At 38.9% G+C, this 24,464-nt stretch overlaps 1 protein-coding gene across 6 annotated transcripts in view; it reads right to left on the reverse strand.

Annotated features, from left to right (window-relative positions):
* The window catches only part of LOC148873377 (uncharacterized), a 41,875-nt gene extending 19,854 nt beyond the window's left edge, over nucleotides 1-22,021 (reverse strand). For 2 of the 6 annotated variants that reach the window (XM_088963718.1, XM_088963720.1), the window contains exons 1-4: nucleotides 21,310-21,962; nucleotides 10,796-10,895; nucleotides 8,467-8,532; nucleotides 944-1,058 (exon numbers count right to left, since the gene is read on the reverse strand). In XM_088963718.1, coding sequence (XP_088819844.1) covers nucleotides 944-1,058; nucleotides 8,467-8,532; nucleotides 10,796-10,895; nucleotides 21,310-21,563 — 535 coding nt within the window. In that variant the 5' untranslated portion in view covers nucleotides 21,564-21,962. Of the gene's footprint in view, nucleotides 1-943; nucleotides 1,059-8,466; nucleotides 8,533-10,795; nucleotides 10,896-20,714; nucleotides 20,838-21,309 lie in introns of all 6 variants that reach the window. The other 4 variants (XM_088963722.1, XM_088963724.1, XM_088963719.1 and 1 more) reach the window with 4 other exon arrangements.
* Between the last annotated feature and the right edge of the window lie 2,443 nt (nucleotides 22,022-24,464).

A 24,464-nucleotide genomic window follows, 5' to 3' on the forward strand; every position in this document is an offset into this window, starting at 1 on the left:
AGTATGATGAATATATAATATTAGAAATATGCCTAATCATTTTTTCTGTTTTCTATATTTTTATATTATATTGCTTTTAAATTTCTATTATCTAATCATGGCATCATTGACATTGGAGAATCCATTTGACCCAAATAGTTGAATTGCCTACCCACAACTTGGAGGGAAGAAAATGGTTTTGTTTTTATGTTACTTATCAAAATATTGACTTTTATACTATTAAAATTAATGTTGTGGATTTAATTAGTAGATTTAATGATGAGAAATAAATCTGCCTTAAATATATGATTTAATGAGAGAAAGAGAGTTAATACCTTAGATACAATACTTGATGAGTAGGAAAATGGTTTCACTTTCGGTTGGTTTTAAAATGTATATTCCATTTCCATCATTAATAAAAATATTTCTTATTTATCATACTTGTTTTTGTTTAATACGACAAATATATAGGATTAAAGATATGCCCAGAATTTTCTAAAAAATTTCATGATTTTCTCTGTTTTTTGTATTTTATCAATATTTGATTTTTTACAGTTTAATTTCAGCATCATGGGTTGGCCCATTTGACCCAAAATGATTAAACTTCTTACACCACAAATGGAAAAATGGCTTTGTTTCTAGGTTCATTTTAAAGACAAATTGTTATACTATTCAAATTATTATGTAGGATTTTAATTAATGGAATTTAGTGATTAGAAACAAAAGTGCCTTGAATATAGGATCCAAGAGGGAGAATGCAAGTTAATACCTTAAATGTTGGACTTACTGTGAGGGATTTGAATGAACTGAATAATAGTATTTGAGTTATATTTTGCCCTCACAATTAAGAGGGACCATGGAAGACAATAAAAATATCATCTATATATGCACTGTAACATCAGTAACTCCCACATGCTTTGACCCAATAGCACCCTGAGTGCTTTACTAAGGATTATGCACCAACCTTTATAAGAGATACCATCATCATTGTCCACAGGGATCATTGGTACGGCATATGGCGTAACATTTTGTCGTGCTGCTAAATGAGATGATGATTTTGAAGGGTCCATGACTTTCTCCTAAGTGCCAGATAACAAAAGTATATAGGTAAATAGACAATTTATGATCTGATTACATAACAGGAAATCAGCAAAATGTCCAAAGATAATAAAAAGATGAGAGAAAAAATTTTAAGAATCTAATTTTGGATGCATACAAACCACAAAGAAACCTCTAGGAAAGCATACCAAAAGATACATGTGGTGGAATATGCCAACAGAGATAAAAATGTTGTTTGACCCATCTACCTTTGTGTTACCGAAGAAGAGGGGAAGAGTAATGTGGAGGTACACTAGAGCAGCAGTGGTGTGGACCTTGTGGGAAGAAAGAAATGCCAGAATTTTCCAAGAGAAAGAAAGGAGCAAACGACAAATTGTAGAGTGTGTAATGACTAGGGTTATACACTGGCTACAAACGGTGGAACTATTCAAAAATTTCGCATTTGATGATATTTGGAGGAATTGGCCATTAGTGGCTTCTAGCTCAATGCAGAAGGTTAAGGCAAGGTTGGTTAGGGCTCCTCCCATTGAGGGATTTCTGAAATTAAACTTCGATGGGAGTAGTCAAGGCAACTCAGGCCCAGCTGGAATAGGAGGGGTCATCAGAGACAAGGAAGGAAACTTAAGAGCACTTTTCTCAGGAACAATGGGGAATGGAGACTCAAAGGCAGAATTGTATGCAGCCGTACAAGGTGTACAGATTGCAAGAGAGAGAGGAATGAAAAATTTGGTGATAGAAGGGGACTCCAAGGTGATGGTGGGTTGGCTAAAAAACCCAGATTCAGTAATCTGGGCTTACAGAAATGAATTGAAGAAATTCAAATGGTTAACTCAGCAGATGGAAGTAACTACACAGTGGGTGGGGAGGGAGGCAAATGCTTTTGCTGATTCTCTAGCTAAACAAGGGATAACTGGGGAACAGTTGTACTGGGCCCAATTGTAAATTTATGATGTTTCTGTATTAATGAGTGAGACTGCAACTCGCGCCTCATTTTGTGATGCTTGTAACGAACATTTTATCATTTGCTTCTTATGAAATCAACTGAGTTTTATCTATCAAAAAACATCAATATAATCATCTAAATCTACTAACCTATTCTTTTGTATAGTCAGGAGAAAAAGTGGAACTGTGAAAAACAAACTCTCAAGCAGCATAGTTCCAGCTATCCAATGGATGCACTTTGATCCATTAGATTCCAGTCCCCTGCATGTGAGCCAAACTTGTGCATGTCTTGGCCCAATTCAAATAAAATACTAATAGGCTTGAGCTCGAGTTCAATTCTAACTCTATTTCCTGGTTTGAGATTAGTTCGATTAAATATTCGATGAGCTCGAGTTTGGCTCAAAAGCTCAAAAATGAATATACTTTTATATTTTACAAATATATATGATCTATTTTTATAATATATAGTATATTCTTATCTTATATATAGAATATAAAAATGTTAATAGGTGTATTATATGTACTGTACTCAGGCTTAGTACCCGCAGGGGTATTTTCGTAATTCTGTAGACATATTGTTATGTACGGCCAGAATAGTATAAATAGAAAGCTTCACTCGACTGAAGCTAAGTTTTGTTGAGGCCTTAACTCAGTTGCATCTTATTCTTCTTCCTTTTCTCCTTCTTTTCTTCTTTTCTTCTTCTTCTTGGTCTCCTACTCAACATGGTATCAGAGCAGGTCCGTCTAGGCCTAGAAAACAACTAGCTGAGGTCTCTCTCCACTGCTGCGATGGAGCTATAGTACTGATGCTTGAAGACAAGGAAGAGGAAGCTTTTCTAGTGCTGCAGTTAGTCTCCACTGCCAAGTAGGGCTCTGCTACAAGTATGCTGACTGTTCAACTTCCTAGCACAGAAAAAGGGTTCGGCTACATGTATTTTTTGCTAGTAACTAGGTTGCTTGGGCTAAGAGGACTGTAGAAATCCATCCTAGATGTTCGAAGGAAGGCTCTGACCTGAAGGGAAGTTCGAGTTCATGACTGTACTGCCTATTGCTGGTATTGAACCTTTCTTTTTCCCTGTTTATGGCTTCTTGCACGACTGTTAATGTCCCAGAATCTGAGTAGGGATTGTTCCCCTTCCTTTGATTGTATGTTGCCCTAGTCTGCTCTCTAAGGGGCTGTTGATGAACCCTAGAACTTGAGTGACTGTTCGGCTGCCCTGGAAAGTGGATATCAGCCGATTAGGTGTGGTGAATTACCACTTGTATTGCTGCTCCTACTGTTTTTTTTTTTTTTGGGAGCTGAAAAGTTGTATCAAATTTGTGAACTGTAGGTCATTCAGACCTGGTTACACTGCATGTGCAGTTTGTATATTGTTCTGTGGACTCCTACACAGTATAGGTCATAAACCCTAGTAGTGCAGCTGCAGTGTTTGTGCTTGGTTCTCTGTGAGGCCGAAAATTAGCAAGTGTCTAGTTGTGGACTGTTGCAGCTATGTAAGACTGTGCTTTGGTTTTGTGTATTTCTAAACCGAGAATCATGAGTAGTGAAGATTCAGCTACATCCGGAATCTCCACAATGCTGAATGGAATGAGTGGGAATAGTGATCTATCCTTCCCTATGGTTGTTGTTCCTCCTAACGGGTTAAACTACCTAGAGTGGTCAAGGGGGATCAAGCTATACATAACTGCAAGGGGAAAAGCAGGCTACATAAATGGAAGAATCAAAGAACCACCTTCTAGAAATGCAGAACATGATAAATGGAATCAGGAGAACAGTATGATTATGTCATGGCTTTTGATTTCCATGCAACCGCAAATAAGGAAGAACTTCATGTGGGCTGAAACTGCAAATGAGATCTGGGATCAGGCAAAGTCCACATATTCTGAACTTCGACACTATGCCAAAATTTATCAACTGCAAGCAGCTTCATCTACTTGTAAACAGGGGGAGAGGAGTTTATCGGTTTATTACTCTGACCTGACAACTGTTTGGAAGGAGCTGGACCATTACCAGAATATTGAGTGGAAGTGTGAGGAATATGCAAAATTGTATAAGAAACTTGTCTCACAGCAAAGGGTGTTTGCCTTTTTACATGGTCTCAACCCTATCTATGAACCCATCAGAGTACAAATTCTAAGTTCTAAGGATCTTCCTTCAATTCAGGAGGTCTACACACTTGTCCAGTCTGAAGAGAGCAGAAGGAACTCGATGAACAGCACCGGAGGGGATGCTATTGTGTTGGCGGCAAAGGGGGGTCCCTCTACTAGTGGTGGACCTTCTTTCAAGAGAGAGGATCTTCAGAAGAAAGCAAAAGATAAGGAAAAAATGTGGTGCACTAATTGTCAAAAGCCCCGGCACACCAAAGATACCTGTTGGAATCTCCATGGGAAACCGAAGTGGACTCAGGATTTACCTAAGAAGCAAGGCTCAGATGGTACTAGAAGACCCAGGCAGCAAGGTACCAAGAAACACCACATGGCCAATATGGTTACTCGGGAGAATCAGCCCTCCACCTCCACTATGACTCAACCACCACATGGCCAACATAACTACTCTAGACCCGACCCAAGGGAGGATATTGTCAACTCCTTCCATGACCATTTGGAGCTTTATGATAGAACAATTCGCCAGATGGATGCTCCTCCCACCACCTCTTTTGCATCTACATCAGGTAATCCTGCCACAGCTTTCCATGTTGCTTCTCACGACCTTGACACTCCATGGATCATTGATTCTGGAGCGTCAAAACACATGACTGGTATGTCCTCTTTCTTCCAAACTTATCACCCTCTTTCCGGAAAATATAGTGAGACTAGCTAATGGATCATACTCTCCCATAGCTGGTCAAGGAACTCTCTCTCTCCCCTTGGCCTTACTCTTTCTAATGTTCTTCATGTTCCAAAATTTCCTATGAATTTGTTTTCAGTCAATAGTGTTACAAATTCCTTAAACTGTTCCGTGACTTTTTTTCCCTTCCTATTGTGTGATTCAAGATCTGGCTTCCAGGAGGATGATTGGTAGGGGTCATATGGTTGATGGACTCTATATGCTGGAGAATACGGTTGGCCTTCTTGTTACAGAGTCTATGAGTCAGTTTAGAAAGTGTAAAATGTATTTATGGCATTGTCGTTTGGGTCAATTGTCTTTTGAGTCATTGAAAGTTGTTTTCCCAGAACTGTGTAAGTCCGTGTCTGTTTCCAATTTTTCTTGTCAAACGTGTCAGTTAAGCAAGCATTGTAGAACTCAATTTCCTCAAAGAAATAGTAAATATGAGTTTCCTTTTCACATTGTGCATTCGGATGTATGGGGCCTTGTTACTTTACCTTCTGAGAGTGGCTACAAGTACTTTATTACCTTCATTGACGATTATTCCAGATACACTTGGGTATATCCAATGCGAACCCGTGAGGAAGTACCAAAAATTATCCAAGATTTTCAACAGATGGTCTTCACCCAATTTTAGACCGAAATTCAAATATTTCAATCAAACAATGCAAAAGAATTTTTTCATAGTGACCTCACGGAGTTCTTTGCTTCACATGGCTCACTTCACCGAAGCTCTTGTGCCCACACGCCACAACAAAATGGTGTGGCAGAACAGAAGAACCGTCACCTTCTTAAAGTGGCACGGGGTTTACTACTCCACATAAATGTTCCCAAACGTTTTTTGCTTGAGGCCGTCCTTTGTTCTACATACCTCATTAACCGAATGCCCTCTTGTTGGTTAGAGCACAAAGCTCCACATCAGCTGCTCTTTCCTAAGGTCCCTCTTCTTTCTATTCCTCCTTGTGTTTTTTGTTGTCGGTGCTTTGTCCAAAACCTATCCCCCACCCGGGGAAAATTGGACTCTCGTGCCATCCCGTGCATATTTCTTGGCTACTCATTCTCTCTGAAAGGGTATCGTTGCTTTGATCCTGTTTCACAGAAATTTTATGTCTCCATGGATGTTACCTTCTTTGAGGATGAGCCCTTCTTTCTTGTTTCTCCTCAGGGGGAGTGTAGGTATGAGGAGAAACCGATTCAACTTCCTCCTCTCCCTACTCCTCCTTCTCCCCTTTCTCCCTCTGATCCTCCACCTTTTCGTGTTTTTTCTCGTCGTCGTAAAGGCCAACCAGGTTCAAGAGCTGAGGAGAATCTAAAAGTCGTACCTCAAATGCCATCAAATTCCTTGGGGGAAGATCATACTCACTCAGGTAACTTGACTCCTAACCTCCCTGTTGCTAATGATCTTGACCTTCTCATTGCCCACAAAAAAGGGGTTAGGTCGTGCACCACCAAACACCCCATTTCCAACTTTATTTCCTATGAGAACATCTCACCTTCATTTCGTGCTTTTCTTACCTCCATTGACAGTACCCCTATTCCCAAGAATGTGGCAGAAGCTCTCTCAGTTCTAGAATGGATGAAGGCCATAAAGGAAGAGATTGATGCTCTTCATAAGAATGGCACATGGGAACTTGTTGATCTCCCTAAGGGAAAGGATCCAGTTGGATGTAAATGGGTGTTCACTGTTAAGCATGGGGTTGATGGAACCGTGGAGAGGTATAAAGCTCGTTTAGTGGCAAAGGGTTTCACTTAAGTATATGGGGTTGAGTATGCAGAAATCTTTGCTCCTGTTGCCAAAATGAACTCTATTAGAGTCCTTTTCTCTCTTGTTGCCAATCTGAATTGGGATCTACATTAGCTCGACATCAAGAATGCCTTCTTGAATGGTGACCTTGAAGAGGAAGTTTATATGGTTCAACCCCCCGGTTTTTTGGCTCAAGGAAGTAAACAAAAGGTGTGTAAGTTGAAGAACTCTTTATATGGGCTAAAGCAATCACCAAGGGTTTGGTTCAGCAGATTTCATACTGCAGTTTAGGAGAGGGGATACAAGTAATGTCAGTCAGATCACACAATGTTTGTAAAAAGAGTAGAAGGTAAAATGGCTTCCTTGCCACTCAGTTCGAGGTGAAAGATCTAGGACCCGCCAAATACTTCCTTGGGATTGAGGTTGCCCGATCAAAAAGGGGTATCTTCATCTCCGAAAAGAAATATGTCCTAGATTTGCTCAAGGATACGGGAAAGATTGGGGTTAAACCAGCTGACTCTCCCATTGATCCCAACCATAAGTTAAGTGATAATCAGGGTGAACCACTTAAGGATGTGAAGCAATTTTAGAGGCTTGTAGGGAGATTGTTGTACCTCTCTATGACTCGTCCAGACATAGCATATGTTGTTAGTGTCCTCAGTCAGTTCATGCATGCACCTAGGTCCACCCATCTTGAAGCAGCGAAGAGAGTACTACGGTATCTTAAGAAGTTCCCGGGTGCTGGTTTATTATTCTAGAAACATGGACACTTGAGGGTTGAAATTTACATAGATGCGGATTGGGCTAGATCTCAAAGTGACAGAAGGTCTACTAGTGGTTACTGCACCTTTGTAGGAGGGAACCTTGTTACTTGGAGGAGTAAGAAGCAAACCGTGGTAGCTAGATCCAATGCTAAAGCTGAGTACTGTGCAATGGCACACGGAGTAGCCGAAGGTATGTGGATAAAGAATCTATTGGGAGAGTTGGGTTTTCCAATTGGTAAACCCATGACTCTACTCTATGACAACAAGGCAACTATCAGTATCGCTACCAACCCGGTACTACATGATAGAACAAAGCACATTGAAGTTGACAAGCATTTTATTAGAGAGAAAATCATCACAGGCAAAGTAGGCACTCCATACATTAGCTCTGAAGACCAACTTGCAGACTTATTTACAAAAAGGCTAAACCATTCCAAACATCAAGGTCTCTGCGACAAGTTGGGCATGATTGATATCTATGCCCCAACTTGAGGGGGAGTGTTAACAGGTGTATTATATGTATTGTACTCAGGCTTAGTACCCACAGGGGTATTTTCGTAATTTTGTAGACATATTGTTATGTACAGCCGGAATAGTATAAATAGAAAGCTTCACTCAACTGAAGCTAAGTTTTGTTAAGGCTTAACTCAGTTGCCTCTTATTCTTCTTCCTTCTTCTTCTTTTCTCCTTCTTCTTTTCTTCTTCTTCTTGGTCTCCTGCTCAACAAAAAATATTTTTATATTCTATAATATGTGTGTATGTATGTATGTATGTGTATGTTAATCATACCAAGCTCACAAGCTTTCAAGCCAAACTTTATATTAGCCAAGCTTGAGTTCAAATAACTAACCAAGCTTACCTTGATATTCAAACTCAATTAGAATTGAACTTGAGCTCAAACTACTCAATTAGAACCCAATTCGATTGCAACCCTAAATATGTTACTCATAAAACTGGTCCCATGGATAACTTAGAAATCATCTTCCTTTAGCAACAACAGAACAGAAAAACACTTGACGACAAGGCATTTTTTATCACTCCCTAACAATAACCATCAAATATAATGATGCCCAATATAAAGCAGCATGAAGCATCCATAGATCATAAACACCTTGGTCATCTGCCAAAAATAAATAAATAAGAAAGCATACCTTTTTATCCTTGTTTTTCCTTGTTAAGCTATGATCCTCTTTCCTTCTTTTACCACTTTCCTTTTTCTGAACAAAGAAATGAAATCAATTTTTTGATAATTAAAGAATAAAATCAATTAACAGATCAAATGCAAGTTACACACCAATGGACCTTATCTTTTAAGCAAAAGTGAAGTTAAATGATACACTTTTATTATCAGTAAACTAAATTTTAATTTTTTTGTTCTGAGTACTCTTCTGTTGTTCCAAACATTTCTCCTGCCCCAACCAATGCTTAATTTGTTTCTCTGTCCCTCCCCAAAAAACAACAAAAGAAAAATTACTCTACAACATTCTCATGAGATTGCTCACTTCTGTAAATCAATGTCAGTTGGGTGAAATGCTGAAGAATGCCAAGATGCCTATGGGAGGTTATGCATAGCTTTCTAGTATGTATTAAACATGATAATTCTTTGTAGTTGCTAGAGAACTGCAAGTGAGAGCTCTTTTTAGAAGAGATTTCCATTTTCAGTTATTCCTAAAACCTATCAAAATTTTAGTTGCTATGACAAATTTGAGCACATTACATTCAAAAGGACTCTCAAACAAAATCCAAAGAAGAAATAAGGCTTATCGATCTTGTAGTAGCCACGGGCATCATTCTCTATTTGTAATTCGAAGGTAATTTTTGCATTATATTTTGCTATTATTTAACATTTCTAAAAAAATAATAAGTTGCATTGTGTGTGTGTGTTTTCTTTCTTTTTCTCTTTTTCTCTTTTTCTCTTTTTTTCTTTTTCTTGAAAGAATTATGGCTTTTATATTGTGAAAAAAATAAAAGACTTCTCAAGAGATGGTTGTTTTCGATTCAGTGAGATTATCTCACATGTTATAAAACAAGGTTGCCTATCATAAAAATAAAGCAAAGCACACATCAACATTTTGTGAATCAGGATTGTACTGAAGCCAATAAAACAAACCCCTATGTTAGATGTTTATCTCCTCATCGGTGTGTTCTTTGTAAAGCTTATGGTGTGCCTAGTTACCACTTACTAGTATCCTGCCAATTTGCAAAAACTATTTGGGAATGGTTTACTTCTTTGTGTGTGTGCAGGTGGAATCCCCCATTGAATGTGCAAAACTTGTTTACTTCCTCTTCCTTCAACTGGCCAACAAAAAGATGAAGGATTATGTGGAGATGTGTTCGGGCTGCCATTTATTGGACTATATGGAAAGAAAGAAATTCAAGGATTTTTTCGGGTAAGGAGAGAAATCTAGAAGGCGTGCTAGAAGTGATTCATTGGCTGAAATCATTGGACTTGTTCACAGATTTTTCAATGGAAGATTTGCTAAGGAAATAAAAAGAAATTGCTAGTTCAGTCTCTGCTAAGAAGACCGCAAGTCCTTCTTGGGATCCTCCACATCAGGGTTATATTAAGCTGAATTTTAATGGTAGTAGTATAGGAAATCCAGGGGCTTCTGCTATTGGGGGAGTTCTAAGAAATGCGAAAGGGAATGTAATAGCAATGTTCTCTGGCCCAATTGGAGTGCGAGATTCTCTAAGACAGTAGTGAGCTGGTTAAAGGAAGACAACTCTAGGCTCTAGAACTACAGCAATGAAAAGAGAGTTTAAATGGCTGATCAAGGACATTGAAGTTAAATGCACATGGGTAAAGAAAAGTGCAAATTCTTTCGCAGATGGGTTAACTAAGCAAGGGATGAACAGGGTTTCTGTTTTCTGGGCTCAGATGTAACTGCTTTTCTTCTTTTTTTTGGGTATCTGTTGACATCTTTGGGGAGTAAAGATAGTTTAGCTCCCCTCCTCCATAAGTTAAGTTTTCTCTCTTAATGAAATTTCCTATTATTTATCAAAACATAATATGTCCATAAAGATATACAAGCAATTGAAACCACATCCAAAAGGAATTTCTCAAGATCAAGTTATTTAAAAAAATATCATATGGACACTCATAAAAATCAACTGCACTTAGTGGTTTTCACCCATGAACAAATTTTACCAGAAGAGCACAAATTCACACAGTCTTGATGGTTCTTTTCAAAAACTAATATTGGACCACCTTTTTCAATAGATAAAATATTGGACAACTTTAAGGCTCAAAACCTCCTAATATATGGGGAAATGAAACATGTAAGTCTAATGTCATAAACTTCTGACCTGAAGAGCCAGAAAAGAAGTGGATCAAACCCCCTACATGGCCTGCAGACCATATTGTGTCTGTAATGCTTGTTGATAGTATCAATGATTCAATAAAATAATTCAGATAAGAAGTATTACATCAGTGCTAAGAAGACCCTTTACTAATGACAAAATAAAAATTTCTGAACTTACCGTCAACCATCTACAGCGCAATGCCACATCACGCACTGTTTTATCTTGTAATTGCATAGAAATCTTTGCATACCTGACTATATTGGATTCAGAGACATATCTGCAATGTTCATTGTACCACAGTATCGGTTAAATATGCACTGGTTCATATAGGAACATGAGAGATGGATTAAATGCATACAAATTAAAACTAGCTAGAATATCCAACCCAGAGAGACCCAAAATATATAATAGAAAACAAAGAAAAATCAAATAATACTGCTTATCTATAACAATAGAGTTTGATGCAGTTTCAACCTAACTTTGGTTTTGGTTGATCTTCAAACATTTGTATACCTACAATACCCCCTTCTATTTACACATTTTCCCATCTTATTTATCCTTAAACTAATAATTCATTAATAGGTCTCTATTCAAACTTTTATATATTTAAAGTAAAATATCGGTGTTATTTATATGATTTCCTATTCTATGATTCCTATCCTTGTTTCTTGTTTACGCATCAATTTTAACCAATCATTTAAACTTTTATCTGTCTAAAATACCATTGTTATTTGCATAATTTCCTATTCCATCCTCAACTCTTGTTCACGTTGCAACATTAGTCAGCAATCAAACTACCATCCAAAAATTTAATCCATTTATTTTTCTTTCTCCACTATCTCCTCTTACACATGCAAATGTGTGTGCCACTACTCTCTCTTCTTCACATGCAGCACAGCTAATCCTATTAAATATTCTTGACAATAAATCTGATTGAAATATGAGAAAGTAGAGGAGAAGAAAAGAAGAGAGAAAGGAAGAAGAAAAAGTTTGGAGCAATAGAATAGTGCTAGCGGCGCCAGCTTTTATTATATTATATAGGGCGGCAGAAATAAGAAGGGAAAAGACCCTTGTGCCCCTGCTGTAAGTGAGTACAATAACAGACATAATAGAAATAAAAAACAGAAATAAAAACGCTTTAACTAGCCAAACAGACCCTAACACAAATAACTAAATTATTTCAACACTCCCCCTCAAGTTGGAGCATAGATGTCAATCATGCCCAACTTGTCACACAAATCATTATGCCGCATATGATGAAGACCTTGAAGGGATGAGAGATCCATCATATGGACAGCCGAACCCTGCAGGAAGGTAGGGCGAAATTTCAATATTTCTCTCTCTCCCATCTGGGAATCACATTCCCTGTTTTAAAAAAACTGCATTTTTCAATGATCAATCTTGAACCAAGAACTAAACCAAATTTGAACCAAAACAATAGGAGAGGGATATACCTGATACGAAGAAATAATATCTTCCAATGGAGGTGTTCACGCCTAAGGAAGGATCCAAAGACTGCTCCCACTGAAGATGACACAGTGCAGGATGGAGCAGAATCAACAGCGTTCTTCCAAATGGCCAAATCCTTCACCACGAATTCGCTGGAGGGTAGGTGAGCACGACTCCCAATAAGTTTTTCACCAAAAACTGATATCAATAATGCTTCTTGATCACTCCTACAACAATGGAGATCGAACTAGCAGTAGGCGACAACTGGAGGAGAACGCAGGGAGAAGATGGCGCAGTCACACTGTTGCTATCTTCTCTCTGTATGATCTGAGATCTGATCTCTGGATGCTTGGAATGGGCTGAATGGTTCGCCCCCTCCTCCTTTTATAGACTTAAAGATATCAGCTCCTAATCCCATTAGGAGTTTCCTGATTCAAATCCTTATTTGAATCTGGACTCTCTTTAAGTGATAAGGATAAGTCCTTATCTTATCTGTAGATTAGACCAGCTCTCTCCTAATCTCATTAGGAGGTTTCCAGATCTAAATTCAAATCTGGACTCTCTGAGTGGATAGGGTAAGACCCTATCCTATCCGCCGATCCAATCCCAGATCTGCCCCTCTCTTTAATTAGTCCAACTAAACCAGTTCGAAATGGGCTTTAGGCCCAATAAATCTAAGTGCTCATTAACCTTCCAAACTGCTGCCCAGTTGGGCTTCTTTGTATGGTGTGGGACCCAAACATTGATCTACACATCAGCCACATGGGTTCAGCCCAGCCTCTGTTACAAGGCCTGGCTAAATTCACTAAAAAGACAGTGAACCCCCTGAAGCCCATCACATGGGCTCCTAATGGACCCAACACTTACACTAAGTGGTCCCTAGGCCAAAGCCACCTTATAAAAACCCAAGGACTGTGGCAGATGCAAGATTAGCCCATCAGGTATTACCCTCAATGGTCTTACACTTAACCTCTCAGCCCATAATGATCAAACACTACCCGACAAGAGAGGACATTTCTCTCAGCTGCAAGGAACAGTGTTGCACTCTCTACTCGCATAGATCCCGGGAATTAAAACCATTTTGCAAACATTTTGAAACCATAATATATATATATGTATATTCGTATATAAATATATTTTGCAAAACAAATTTCAACGACTGAAATCAGCTGCCAGCAGTCTTGGTTTCCGTTAGAGAGTGTGCATCCTCGATCATTACCTTTGTCCGACAAAGGGGCTGATCCTGTCACTATGACCACCCACTCAGATGAATTCTCGGACTGTCCCAACATACCCAGGTTTTGACCCCCTCTAAGGATCTCGCTGATTGGCATATCAAAGGCAGCCCAATCCGACACCTAGTGCAGTATCATAATCGAGTCTAAGGGTAAGGTGTAACTTTCCAGTTTTGCCCACTAATCACCAAGGTCTAGGGCAATACTGGAAATATGGTCCGGTTCAGAGTTTCAAGTAAACCTATACTGCATGTACCTCGGGTCTCATCCTGGCAGCTGAGACAGGCCACCCCAACACTTGGCAGCACATCAGTGTCATCCAACGGCTGTGAACGTTCTAAACTAACACGAGTCTCATAAATGTCTAGTTTAAGGGTATTACATAGAAACACACCACTATAACATGAATCAAATATGTACTTTATTCATTTACAATAAATGTCATAATGTACATCAATCTGATTGGAGCTAAGGGCATACACTGTATGACAAACCTTTGGTGAAGATATCTGCAAGTTATTCTTTTGAGCTGACATATGGAGTACACACTTCTCCATTTACAAGTTTCTCTCTAATAAAATGTTTGTCCACTTCAATGTGTTTTGTCCTATCATGCAGGACTGGATTAGCAGCAATATCGATTGCAGTTTTATTGTCACAGTAGAGTGACATAGGATTGCTCACTATAAAACCCAATTCACCTAACAGGTTTCTTATCCACATGATTTCAGTAACCCCATGAGACATCGCTCTATATTCTGCTTCAGCACTAGATCTAGCCACCATACTTTGTTTTTTACTTCTCCATGTGACCAAGTTTCCTCCTACAAAGGCACAATACCCACTAGTAGACTTTCGATCATCGACTGCTCCTACCCAATCAGCATCAGTATATACTTCCACCTTTAAGTGACCATTTTTTGGAACAACAAACCAGCTCCGGGAAACTTCTTGAGGTATCTATGGATCCTCTCTGGAGCTTCAAAGTGAATTGTCCTAGAATTGTGCATGAACTGACTAAGGACACCTATTGCATAAGCAATATCAGGCCTGGTCATAGACAAATACAAGAGTCTCCCTACGAGTCTATGGAACTTCTTAACATCTTTCAAAACCTCTCCCTGACTGTCTCCCAGATGATGATTAGATTCAATTGGTGAGTCAATTGGTTTTACCCCCAACTTGCATGTATCTTCTAGTAGATCTAGTACATATTTTCGTTGGGAAATAAAGATGCCCTTGTAAGAGCAGACAACTTCAATTCCAAGGAAATAACGTAAGGGGCCTAGATCTTTCACTTCAAATTGAGTGGCTAAGAATTTTTTTAGTCTCCGTATTTCAGCCTCCCAATCTCCTGTTATCACTATGTCATCCACATACACAATAAGAGCTGCTAAATGGAACTTACTAAACCAAGCCCGAGGTGATTGTTTCAACCCATATAAAGATTTTTTTAACCTGCACACCTTTCGTTCACTACCTTTGGAACAGAAACCTGGAGGTTGGGTCATGTACACTTCATCTTCCAAGTCACCATTCAATAAAGCATTTTTTATGTCCAATTGGTGAAGTTCCCAGTCAAGATTTGCTGCCAATGAAAGAAGGATCCCGATAGAGTTCATCTTGGCTACTGGAGAAAAGGTCTCTGCATAGTCCACTCCATATACCTGTGTAAAACATCTTGCTACCGGTCTAGCCTTGTACCTTTCAACAGTTCCATCAGCCTTATGTTTCACTATGAACACCCACTTGCAACCCACTGGTTCCTTCCCTTCAGGAAGGTCCACCAACTCCCAAGTGCCATTTTTGTGTAATGCATTAATTTCTTCCTACATTGCATCTATCCATTCAAGTTTAGATAAAGCTCCTGCCACATTCTTAGGAACGGGGACACTGTCCACAAGAGAGAGGAATGCACGGAATGAAGGTGAAACGTGATCATAGGACACAAAATTAGAGATAGGATTATTAGTGGTACAAGATCTAACACCCTTTCTCTTAGCAATGGGAATATCAAGATCATTGATGACAGGTGAACCAACATTTAGAGGAATAGGCATATCAATAGGAGCAAGTTTACCTGGCTGATGAGATGGATCAGCCTCTAGTGAATCCGATGATGTTCGTTGCATAGTGTCAGGTTCCACAGCTCTTGAACCCTGTTCGCTTTTATGTCGACGATGAAAAACCTGGAATGGAGGAGGATCGGGTAAAGGAGGTAGTTGAGTTTGAGTCCCCTGTTTATCCTCAACCCTACTCTCCCCCTGAGGAGAAACCGAGAATAAAGGTTGATTCTCAAAGAATGATACATCAATGGAAACATAGTACTTGTGAGAGGTAGGATCATAGCAACGATACCCCTTTTGAGATAAAGGGTAACCAAGGAAAACACAAGGAATAGCCCGAGGATTAAGATTACCTCGAGTAGGGGACAAGTTATGAACAAAGCAACGACACCCAAAAACACGCATCGAAATGATGGACAATGGAATTGTAGGAAACAGAAGCTAATGTGGGGCCTTATACTCTAGTAACCGAGATGGCATACAATTGATGATGTATGTAGCACACAAAACTGCATCCATCCAAAAACATTTTGGCACATTCATATGAATTAATAAGCCACGAGCAAATTTTAAAGGTGACGGTTCTTTCGTTCAGCAACACCATTTTGTTGGGGTATCCTAGCACAAGAGCTTCGCTGAAGTGACCCACTCGAAGCAAAAAACTCCGTGAAATCACTATGGAAGTATTCATTCGCATTGTCCGATTGGAAGATATGGATTTCAGTTTGGAACTGAGTGAACACCATGCATTGAAAGTCTTTCACAATTTTTGACACTTTATCTCGAGATCGCATAGGGTAAACCCAATTGTATCTAGAGTAATCATCAATCAAGGTAATGAAGTACTTATATCCAGAAAACCTTTTATTTCTCAAAGGTAAAGAACTTCTACAATGTTTACTCAATTGACATGTCTGACATTGTAACTAACTCACTGATAAGGACTCAAACAACTTTGGGAACATAACTTTTAATGACTCAAAAGAAAGATGACCAAGACGACTATGCCATAAATAGGCTTGACTCTCACTTGACAAACTCACGGACTCTGTAGCCACAAGACCAGCTTTATTCTCCAACACGTAGAGACCACCCACCATGCTTCCTCTACCAATTGTCTTCCTCGAGGCCAAATCTTGAAACACACATGAAGACGGAAAAAAAGTGATTAAACAGTTCAATGAGTGAATTATACTACTAATGGACAACAAATTAATAGGTTATTTCGGAACATGCAGTACATTAGAAAGGGTAAGGCCGAGTGGGAGAGGTATGGTACCTTGGCCAGCTATGGTAGAGCAAGAACCGTCAGGTAGTCTCACCTTATCTCTCCCAGAGAGAAAGTTATATGTCTGAAATAAATTTGACTTACCGATCATGTGGTTTGAGGCTCCGGAGTCAATAACTCAAGGAGAATCAGTGGTATGAGATGACACATGGAAGGCAGTGGCAGCGTTACCTGATGTAGACACGAAAGAGGTAGAGGGAGTAGGACCAGAATCCATCTAGCGGAGAGTCCTACCATACAATTCCAAATGGTCACAAAAGGAGTTGATAATTTCTTCCTTAGGGTCAGAACTGGGATGCCTCTCCTGAGTTACCAATGGACTAGTCTCTATCAACGCCATATTAGCTGAGTTATACTTTTTATGATTCCTCTGGCTTGGTTTCTTGGCCTAATCAGGTGTTGACTTCTTACCCAAATCCTGTGCCCATTTAGGTTTTCCATGGAGATCCCAACATGTATCTCTCGTGTGTCGTGTCTTCTGGCAGTGAATGCACCAAAGTTCTCTTATCATCTATTCTTTTCTGAGAGTCACCTTTCTTAAAAGCACCTTCGACATTTGTATCTGAATTTCCCAGGACAGCTAGGGCAATTGACTCCCCCTCTACACAATTCATCACACTTTTTCAACTCTTTTCTGACTGCACTAAAGCATACACCTCCTGAACTGATGGCAAGTCTTTACTACCCAAGATCTGCACCCTGATGGACTCATATGAAAGATTCAGCCCTAGGAGAGAGGCAAAGACCCGTTGCTGAGATACAAGTGACTTATATGCTTTTGCATCTTCATCACACTTCCAATTCACATTCTGGTAGTGATCAAGTTCTTTCCATATCGATGTCAAATCAGAATAGTACATCGAGAGACTCCTCTCCCCCTGCTTGCAAGTAGAGGATTCAGCTTGCAATTGATATATCTTGGCATAGTGTCTCTGCTCTGAATAGGTGGACTTTGCTTGTTCCCATATCTCACAAGCAGTTTCAGCCCACATAAAATTCTTCCTTACCTGTGGCAGCATGGAAACCAAGAGCCATGACATCACCATACCATTCTCTTGGTTCCACCTATCATATTCAGCACTTCCGTACTTCGGTTCCTTCACTCTCCCATTGATGTATCCTATTTTCCCCCTAGCAGTGATGTAGAGTTTTATTCCCCTAGACCACTCAAGGTAGTTCAGACCATCAAAATGAATGACAGCCATGGGGAAACTCATATCCATTCCCCCACTCACTCCATTGTGGCTCCCTGGAATCTCTGAAGTAGCAGAATTCTCAGACAACATGGTAAGCACAAGGGTTTTTATCTAAACTCTTAACTTAGGATCCCTCCCTATATCGACAAAAAACTCCACACACAACAATTCAGTTCTGGACTTAATCTGAGCACAAAAAACAAACAGCACCAACTTCCAAAGAAGAACTATGACGAGGCTGATTTTCACCACAGCATTAATCAATAACGTGTAAGTTCCACCACAGCATTAATCAATAAGAGGGATCCTAACACACATGAACTCATACTAACGAGTAGAGAAAACAGGTCATCTACGACCTACAGTCACCTTTTCATAGGTACAAGATCACACGATCCACCAAATAACATATATAACCCTCACAAAAGTCTGTCGACATTCAGTGGTTTGGATTCATTCGCTCTCCACTTGGTACACGACCAAGGAAAGAAATAAAAAAAGAAAACTTTAGGGTTGTACCAGTTGCAGCTCTGATTTGATCAGCCCAGATTCAGTCCTCTGTTATGCCCAAATTCAACTACTTGAAGAGAGAAAACTTGGTCGCCCAAATTCAACAACCTAGCTCTGATACCATCTTGACAATAAATCTCATTGAAATATAAGAAAATAGAGAAGAGAAGAAAAGAAGAGAGAAAGGAGAAGAAAGAAAGGAAGAAGAAAAAGTTTGGAGCAATAGAATAGTGTTGGCGGCGCCATCTTTTATTATATTATATAGGGTGGCAAAAATAAGAAGGGAAAAGACCCTTGTGCCCCTGCTGTAAGTTAGTACAATAACAGACATAACAGAAATAAAAGCGCTTTAACTATCCAAACAGACCCTAACACAAATAACTAAATTATTTCAACAAATATAAATAATAGTAAAAGTACAACAATGAAGAGGACCTTAAGAGAAAATTTTCTTATCCTAACTAAATTCATTGCAATGTTTTAAAAGCGCAGGGCGTAAAGTTTTGAGCTCAACCACCCATAGCTATCAAAGAACTGGGAAAAGGCTATCAGAAGCCATCATTCATCATCAATTATAGGACTGACTTTGATCACAGGTAAGTATTCTCTCAATTCCCTTACTTGTCTATCTAAATCTTCCCTACCAAACAATGGTGAAAACCAAATCTGATTCAGCCATCCCCCATATCTAAGGATTCTTTACATCCCATTAGAATAGTTTTCAAAAATTCCCACTAAAAACCCTAGTTCTTAAAAGTTTCTAATTTTCGTAACTTTGATCTTTTTGTGCCAAACAGTTCGAGGAAATTTGATTCAAATCCTGACATATTGATTTTTTTTGTTCTCTCTCTCCCTAGAAATTTCTGCATATTGCAGAATTTTCAGCACTAAACTGGTTTCCCTATCACATCATATGATCATACAGCCATAAACCCTAGGCAAACCCTTATCCCCCTTCCCTAGGCCTACACCTAGCCCCTCAAACCCAAACCTTGAACCCGATCCCTTAACATCATCATTTATTTTTTCATGATTTTTTTTGGTAATAAATTTGTTACGAGTCCAGCATTGGGTCACATCAGTCCTACATCAACATGACTTTTTTTGGTAATAAATAAAAAGGAAGATTTTATGCCATGAAAAAAAACATGGGAGTAAGTAGAAGTTTCTTGCAAAATTCTCCAGAAGAAGAAGAGGGAAGTGAGGAAAAAATTGCTGGCATGGTGAGAAAAGATATGAAGAATTACTTGACCAAAAGAAACTAATTAGAATTAGGCATTTATAATGATAACAGCAATAATAATGAGGAATGTGATAACGACGATAATAATGAAGAATCTGATAACAATGATAATAATAAGGATTGTGACAACAATGACAATAAAACAAGGATTATGATAAGGATGATTACAAATACAAGGAAATTCATGACAATGACATTATGAATGAGGATGATTTACGGAAATACAATTGAATGGGGAGCATTACATGAATTACATACATTACATGCCCAATGATTACAACATATGGGAGAGTAGTTGTACATGTGCCACAAGCATTCATATGGACATATTTCCATCCCGAACACCATTTTTCCCTTTTCTGGCCTTACTATATTCTTCTTAAGCAGCATAAGATACCATAGAGAAAAATAATATGAAATAAATCGATTTAAAAGAAAATGACTATGAAAAATAAGGAAGATGAAAAGTACAACAATTAATAAAAGAAGAGTATGTTGGTGAGAGGATGTGAGAGAACAAGCAGGACAAACAGTGCAGTTAAGTGTATCAATGTAAAAAATGATGCAACAAAATAGAAAGAAAAACCCAAAATGGTACAAGGGCTACGAATTGAATGAGATTTGAGGGAGAGAGAGAGAGAGAGAGAGATTGAACTAGTGAGAAAAGCTATGAGAACTTGTACATCAATAGAAGATATGGAACTAAAATAAACATGAATTACGAAACAAGGTAAAGAAACATCAACAGATATAACAAGCAGGTAACAGTAATTCAAATGCACACAAAAAAAAAATCCAAAAGAACAGAAAGCAAAAACATTTATACCCTCTAATAAAAAAATGGTTCCCAGAATAAGGAGCTATGGAATGTATCAACAAGAAGTGCAGAAAAACTATCCAAGAAAAAAGAAAGATGAATAACAGTAAGAACACTGATGTAGAATAAATAAATTCTTAACAAAAAGAAAAAGAAAAAAAAAAAAAAAAAAAAAAACAGAAAACGAATATTGAGAAGGGAACTAAAAAGTACAGTATTAGTTAATAACGGATTGCACAAATATTTATCTCCTGATATCAGCTCAAAGAAGAGGAAAAAAATGAGTATGTACTTAAGAGGATGAGCAGAGCATGACCGGGAAAATATTGCAGCGAAACGTATCAATGAAAAAGAAATTGCTGCAACATAATAGAAAGAGAAACCCATATACGTCCACCGGTTAAGCTAGACATACCTAAATCACAAAAAATGAATTAGGTAAAAAAAAAGGAAGAAATTAAATGCAGTTAAGCACATAAGATTCCGACAAGATTTTCTTAATAAAAATAATGAAAACACCAAACAGATTTAAGCATGCAATGAAACGTTTACATACATGGTAAACACAAAATTGCCATTGAAACGTTTCTATACATAGTGAAAAGAAAATCAAATGAAGGTCCACTGATTAAGCCAGATAATCAGATATCCTGAAACAAATTAAACATGAAAGGGAAATCCAGTTGAACGAAACCCATGAAGGGGAGTATGAATTTAACAAAACCAACAATTGCAAAAACCATAAATCACAATATAGATTTTAAGTGAATAGTTAATTTAAGAATAAATAACGAATTTTACCAACAAAACAGTTCAAAAGAGCAAGAAATTCAAAACAACCAAATAGAGAGAACAAGAACTGGTCCTTGAGACAAAGTATCCACTACCCAGAAACCACGAATGGATCAAGAGAATCAAAAAGCACTGACTTGGCAAGTCCTTCGTCCAAGATGGACTGCTCTTCCGCCGTCCATTCCACCGAGAGACCTGGGTTGTGCTTCAATTCATGCGTCGCATGCGCTGGGACTGAATTATCCGGCACCGCGCCAGAAATGCTGTTACTAGGGTTTCCCCCTGCTGCACCAGCAGCTGCGACATGGCTCCCCTCCTGATTCCCAGATGGGTTCGCACTTGCAGCCATGAATAACCAAAACCCAACTCCCTCAGACTGAACCGTTGGCTCCCGCCAATTGGGTCATTCCCACCATTCAAAAAAATGAAAACAGACCCAAATAAGCAGCTGAATCAAAAGGGAAGCAGAAAGAACCAATCGGAAGCTTTTTGGTGGATATATGTCAGTGACTGAAGGGAGCTCCGAGAGACAACTAGGAGATTTACAATCATTGGAAAGGCAACAAAGAATTTAGAGAGAGAGAGAGAAAGCAAAATCTGCACGGTGGTGAACGTGAGAGTTCGTTCTCTGTAGGTCCGAATTTGTAAAATTTTATTTTAGTTTCGGTACTTCTCTTTCACCAATCTGCAATTCCATTCGTCGTTCTTCTCTCCAGTCGGGAGTTCAGAACTTCGGACCTTCTCGTGTAGACGTGAAGTTACCTTTTCGTCCCTAAAAAAATCTAGTATTTGGCTGGAATCTCTTTTGCGACCTTTTGTTGACAATTCAAAAATGGAAAATAGATTTTCCCTTGTTTGAGAGAGTTGTATGGATCGGACGAGTTGGGAGAGTTTCGAATTGGTTGTCCGAGTTGTAACTCGTTAATACAAGGAACTAGTCACATCAGAGATTGGATATCAATGGATCGGACGGGTTAGGGTCAGATACATTTCGATGTACGTGCGTCCTGCGGGATTTGATTCCGCGTCAATGCTGGGACAACCCAGCTAACACACCAACGAGCTAGCTTTCGATTGATTAATCTTAACTGGGTTCGGGATTTGGCTGATCCAATCTATTAGGGCATCATAATACGTATTCCTATCAATTTAAAAATCGTCTTAAAAGATCAACCGTTCTTCCCTCCCAATCGTGGGTCAGCGGTTTGACCATATTATTATTGTGGGTAAATTTCTTAAAGTATACTTAAGGTTTAGGATTTTTTTTTTTTTAAATCGCCCTTAAACATCATATTTCATTCAATAAAGAAATTGATATAAAAAAAACCAATAAAGTCAAATAGAAAATTCAGAAACAATTTCTCAAGAGAACAAAATATAAAAATGGGTGAAGGAGAACATAAAGAACTTCTTCAAACCGAATAAAAGTGAATAAAATCACCAATAGAAGTAGACAACACATCTCCAATCCACCACAAATGGCAAATGAATTTGACAATAGAGGATTCCAAAATATTGCCTTCACCGGAAAATTGCAAACAAAACTCACCATGAACAACATCTTCCAAAGAGTTGCAAACTGACTCAATCGTAGACAGCAATCGTAAAGCTACATCCATCGGTAACGGTTGCCCAATAAAGAGTCTAAGGGATCCCATGTCAAAACACATGTGGGAGAAAAATAGGGGAAAAGAAGAATCCAAATGAAAAAAAAAACAGAGAACAAAGCCTCGAGAAAACTCAAGGGGAAGCCTCGAGAAAACTCGAGAAGAAGACTCTCACAAAACAAAGAGAGAGAGAGAGAGAGAGAGAGAGAGAGAGAGAGAGACCAGATGGAGTAAGGGGAAGGAGAACCTAGGTGGACGGCTCCCTATCCTGAGGAGAGCCACCCCAAAAAAAACCCCTAAAGTTCGCCTTCTTTTGAAACTCAGCTCTTATTATTTAGATATTGTAAAGTACCTTTTTAAGTTTTATAACAATTGACATCATTCTTATACATTAAAAATGAAATATCAAATTTATCCTCTACTATTCTTAAAATTTTAAAAATAAAGCCCAACTAATGAAAAGGCTATATCACTGTCATTTGGTAGCTGACATTAGGGAATGATTCCCTTTGCCTTCCACTACAAATTGAGAGATTTGTCAACTGCCGATATTGGAAGTTGGTCTCAATGTTAGGGGTGGTAGCTCGTATGACTGAGGTTCAGCCCAAGCATTTGCAAGGGACATTCAAGTGCTTGATGCTTTGCGAATACAAGAAGCAGAGATGGCATTCTTCTTCTTTCGTGTAATGCCTGATGCTTTGCGCCTGTTCCCACGTTAAGGCATGCCTGAATGTATTGTTCAGCGAGTTGTGCACTGTGGCACTCTCTCAAATACAATTTTATCTTATTTGTGGTGGCGGGGGTGATGGAGGGTTGTTCAGAGTGATAGCATCGGGGACAATGCCGGACCTAAGATTGCTAGCAAAAACCAGACAACAGTGGTAGATGCGCTGGTTCAAGGCAAATGTGGTGGGAGTAATAAGGAGGAAATTAAAGAAAGGCATACGAGATGAGGAGATCTAAAGAGAAAGGTTTCATGAGGAGGAGTCGTTGTAGGAAGGCCAGGGGCCTTAAGACTAGAAACAGAGGTCGACAAGGTATCCATGGAGACTGGAGAGGAGAGGAGTTGCGTTTTCAAAAGGGAAAGGAAGTAAGATTCATCAAATTGAGCCATTCCGTGAAGAATTTCTCACATTCTCATTCCCTACATGGAAGACAAGCCTCTGCAACTCTAATGGAAATGGCTTCACTTCCATAATTGTCTATAATCACGTCTTAGAAGGTCCTCCTAGGTTTGGAGTTCCAACTTTCTCTTCTCGGATAGAAGACTACAATGAGATTTTTGGAAACTTTCGCACTTCTTGTGGTTCTTCGATTCCAATTCTAGATCTCTCGGTTGTCAACGGGGGCGATGTCTTTGATGTTCTAGTCTCAAACTCAAAGGATAGTTTTGATTTCCGTTTGGTTTTGGCCTGGCTCTATTTTGATCCCTAGCTCGGGTTGTCGTCACATCCATGGTTTGGATAGTTTTGGGTGGTGTTTGACATCGATATTGTTGTTCCAAAAAACGGTGACACATCAATGTCACATTGGAAAAAATCGGTGCTCCAGAAAATGGTAACATGTTTGGAACCATTTTTCCATAAAAATAGTGCTCCAAACCACGCCTTGGAAATCGAGGAGTGGTCTGGGAAAACACCAAA

This window comes from Nelumbo lutea, chromosome 1 (genome assembly GCF_056320005.1).
Source record: "Nelumbo lutea isolate HS-2025 chromosome 1, American lotus-T2T, whole genome shotgun sequence".
Lineage (NCBI taxonomy): Eukaryota > Viridiplantae > Streptophyta > Magnoliopsida > Proteales > Nelumbonaceae > Nelumbo > Nelumbo lutea.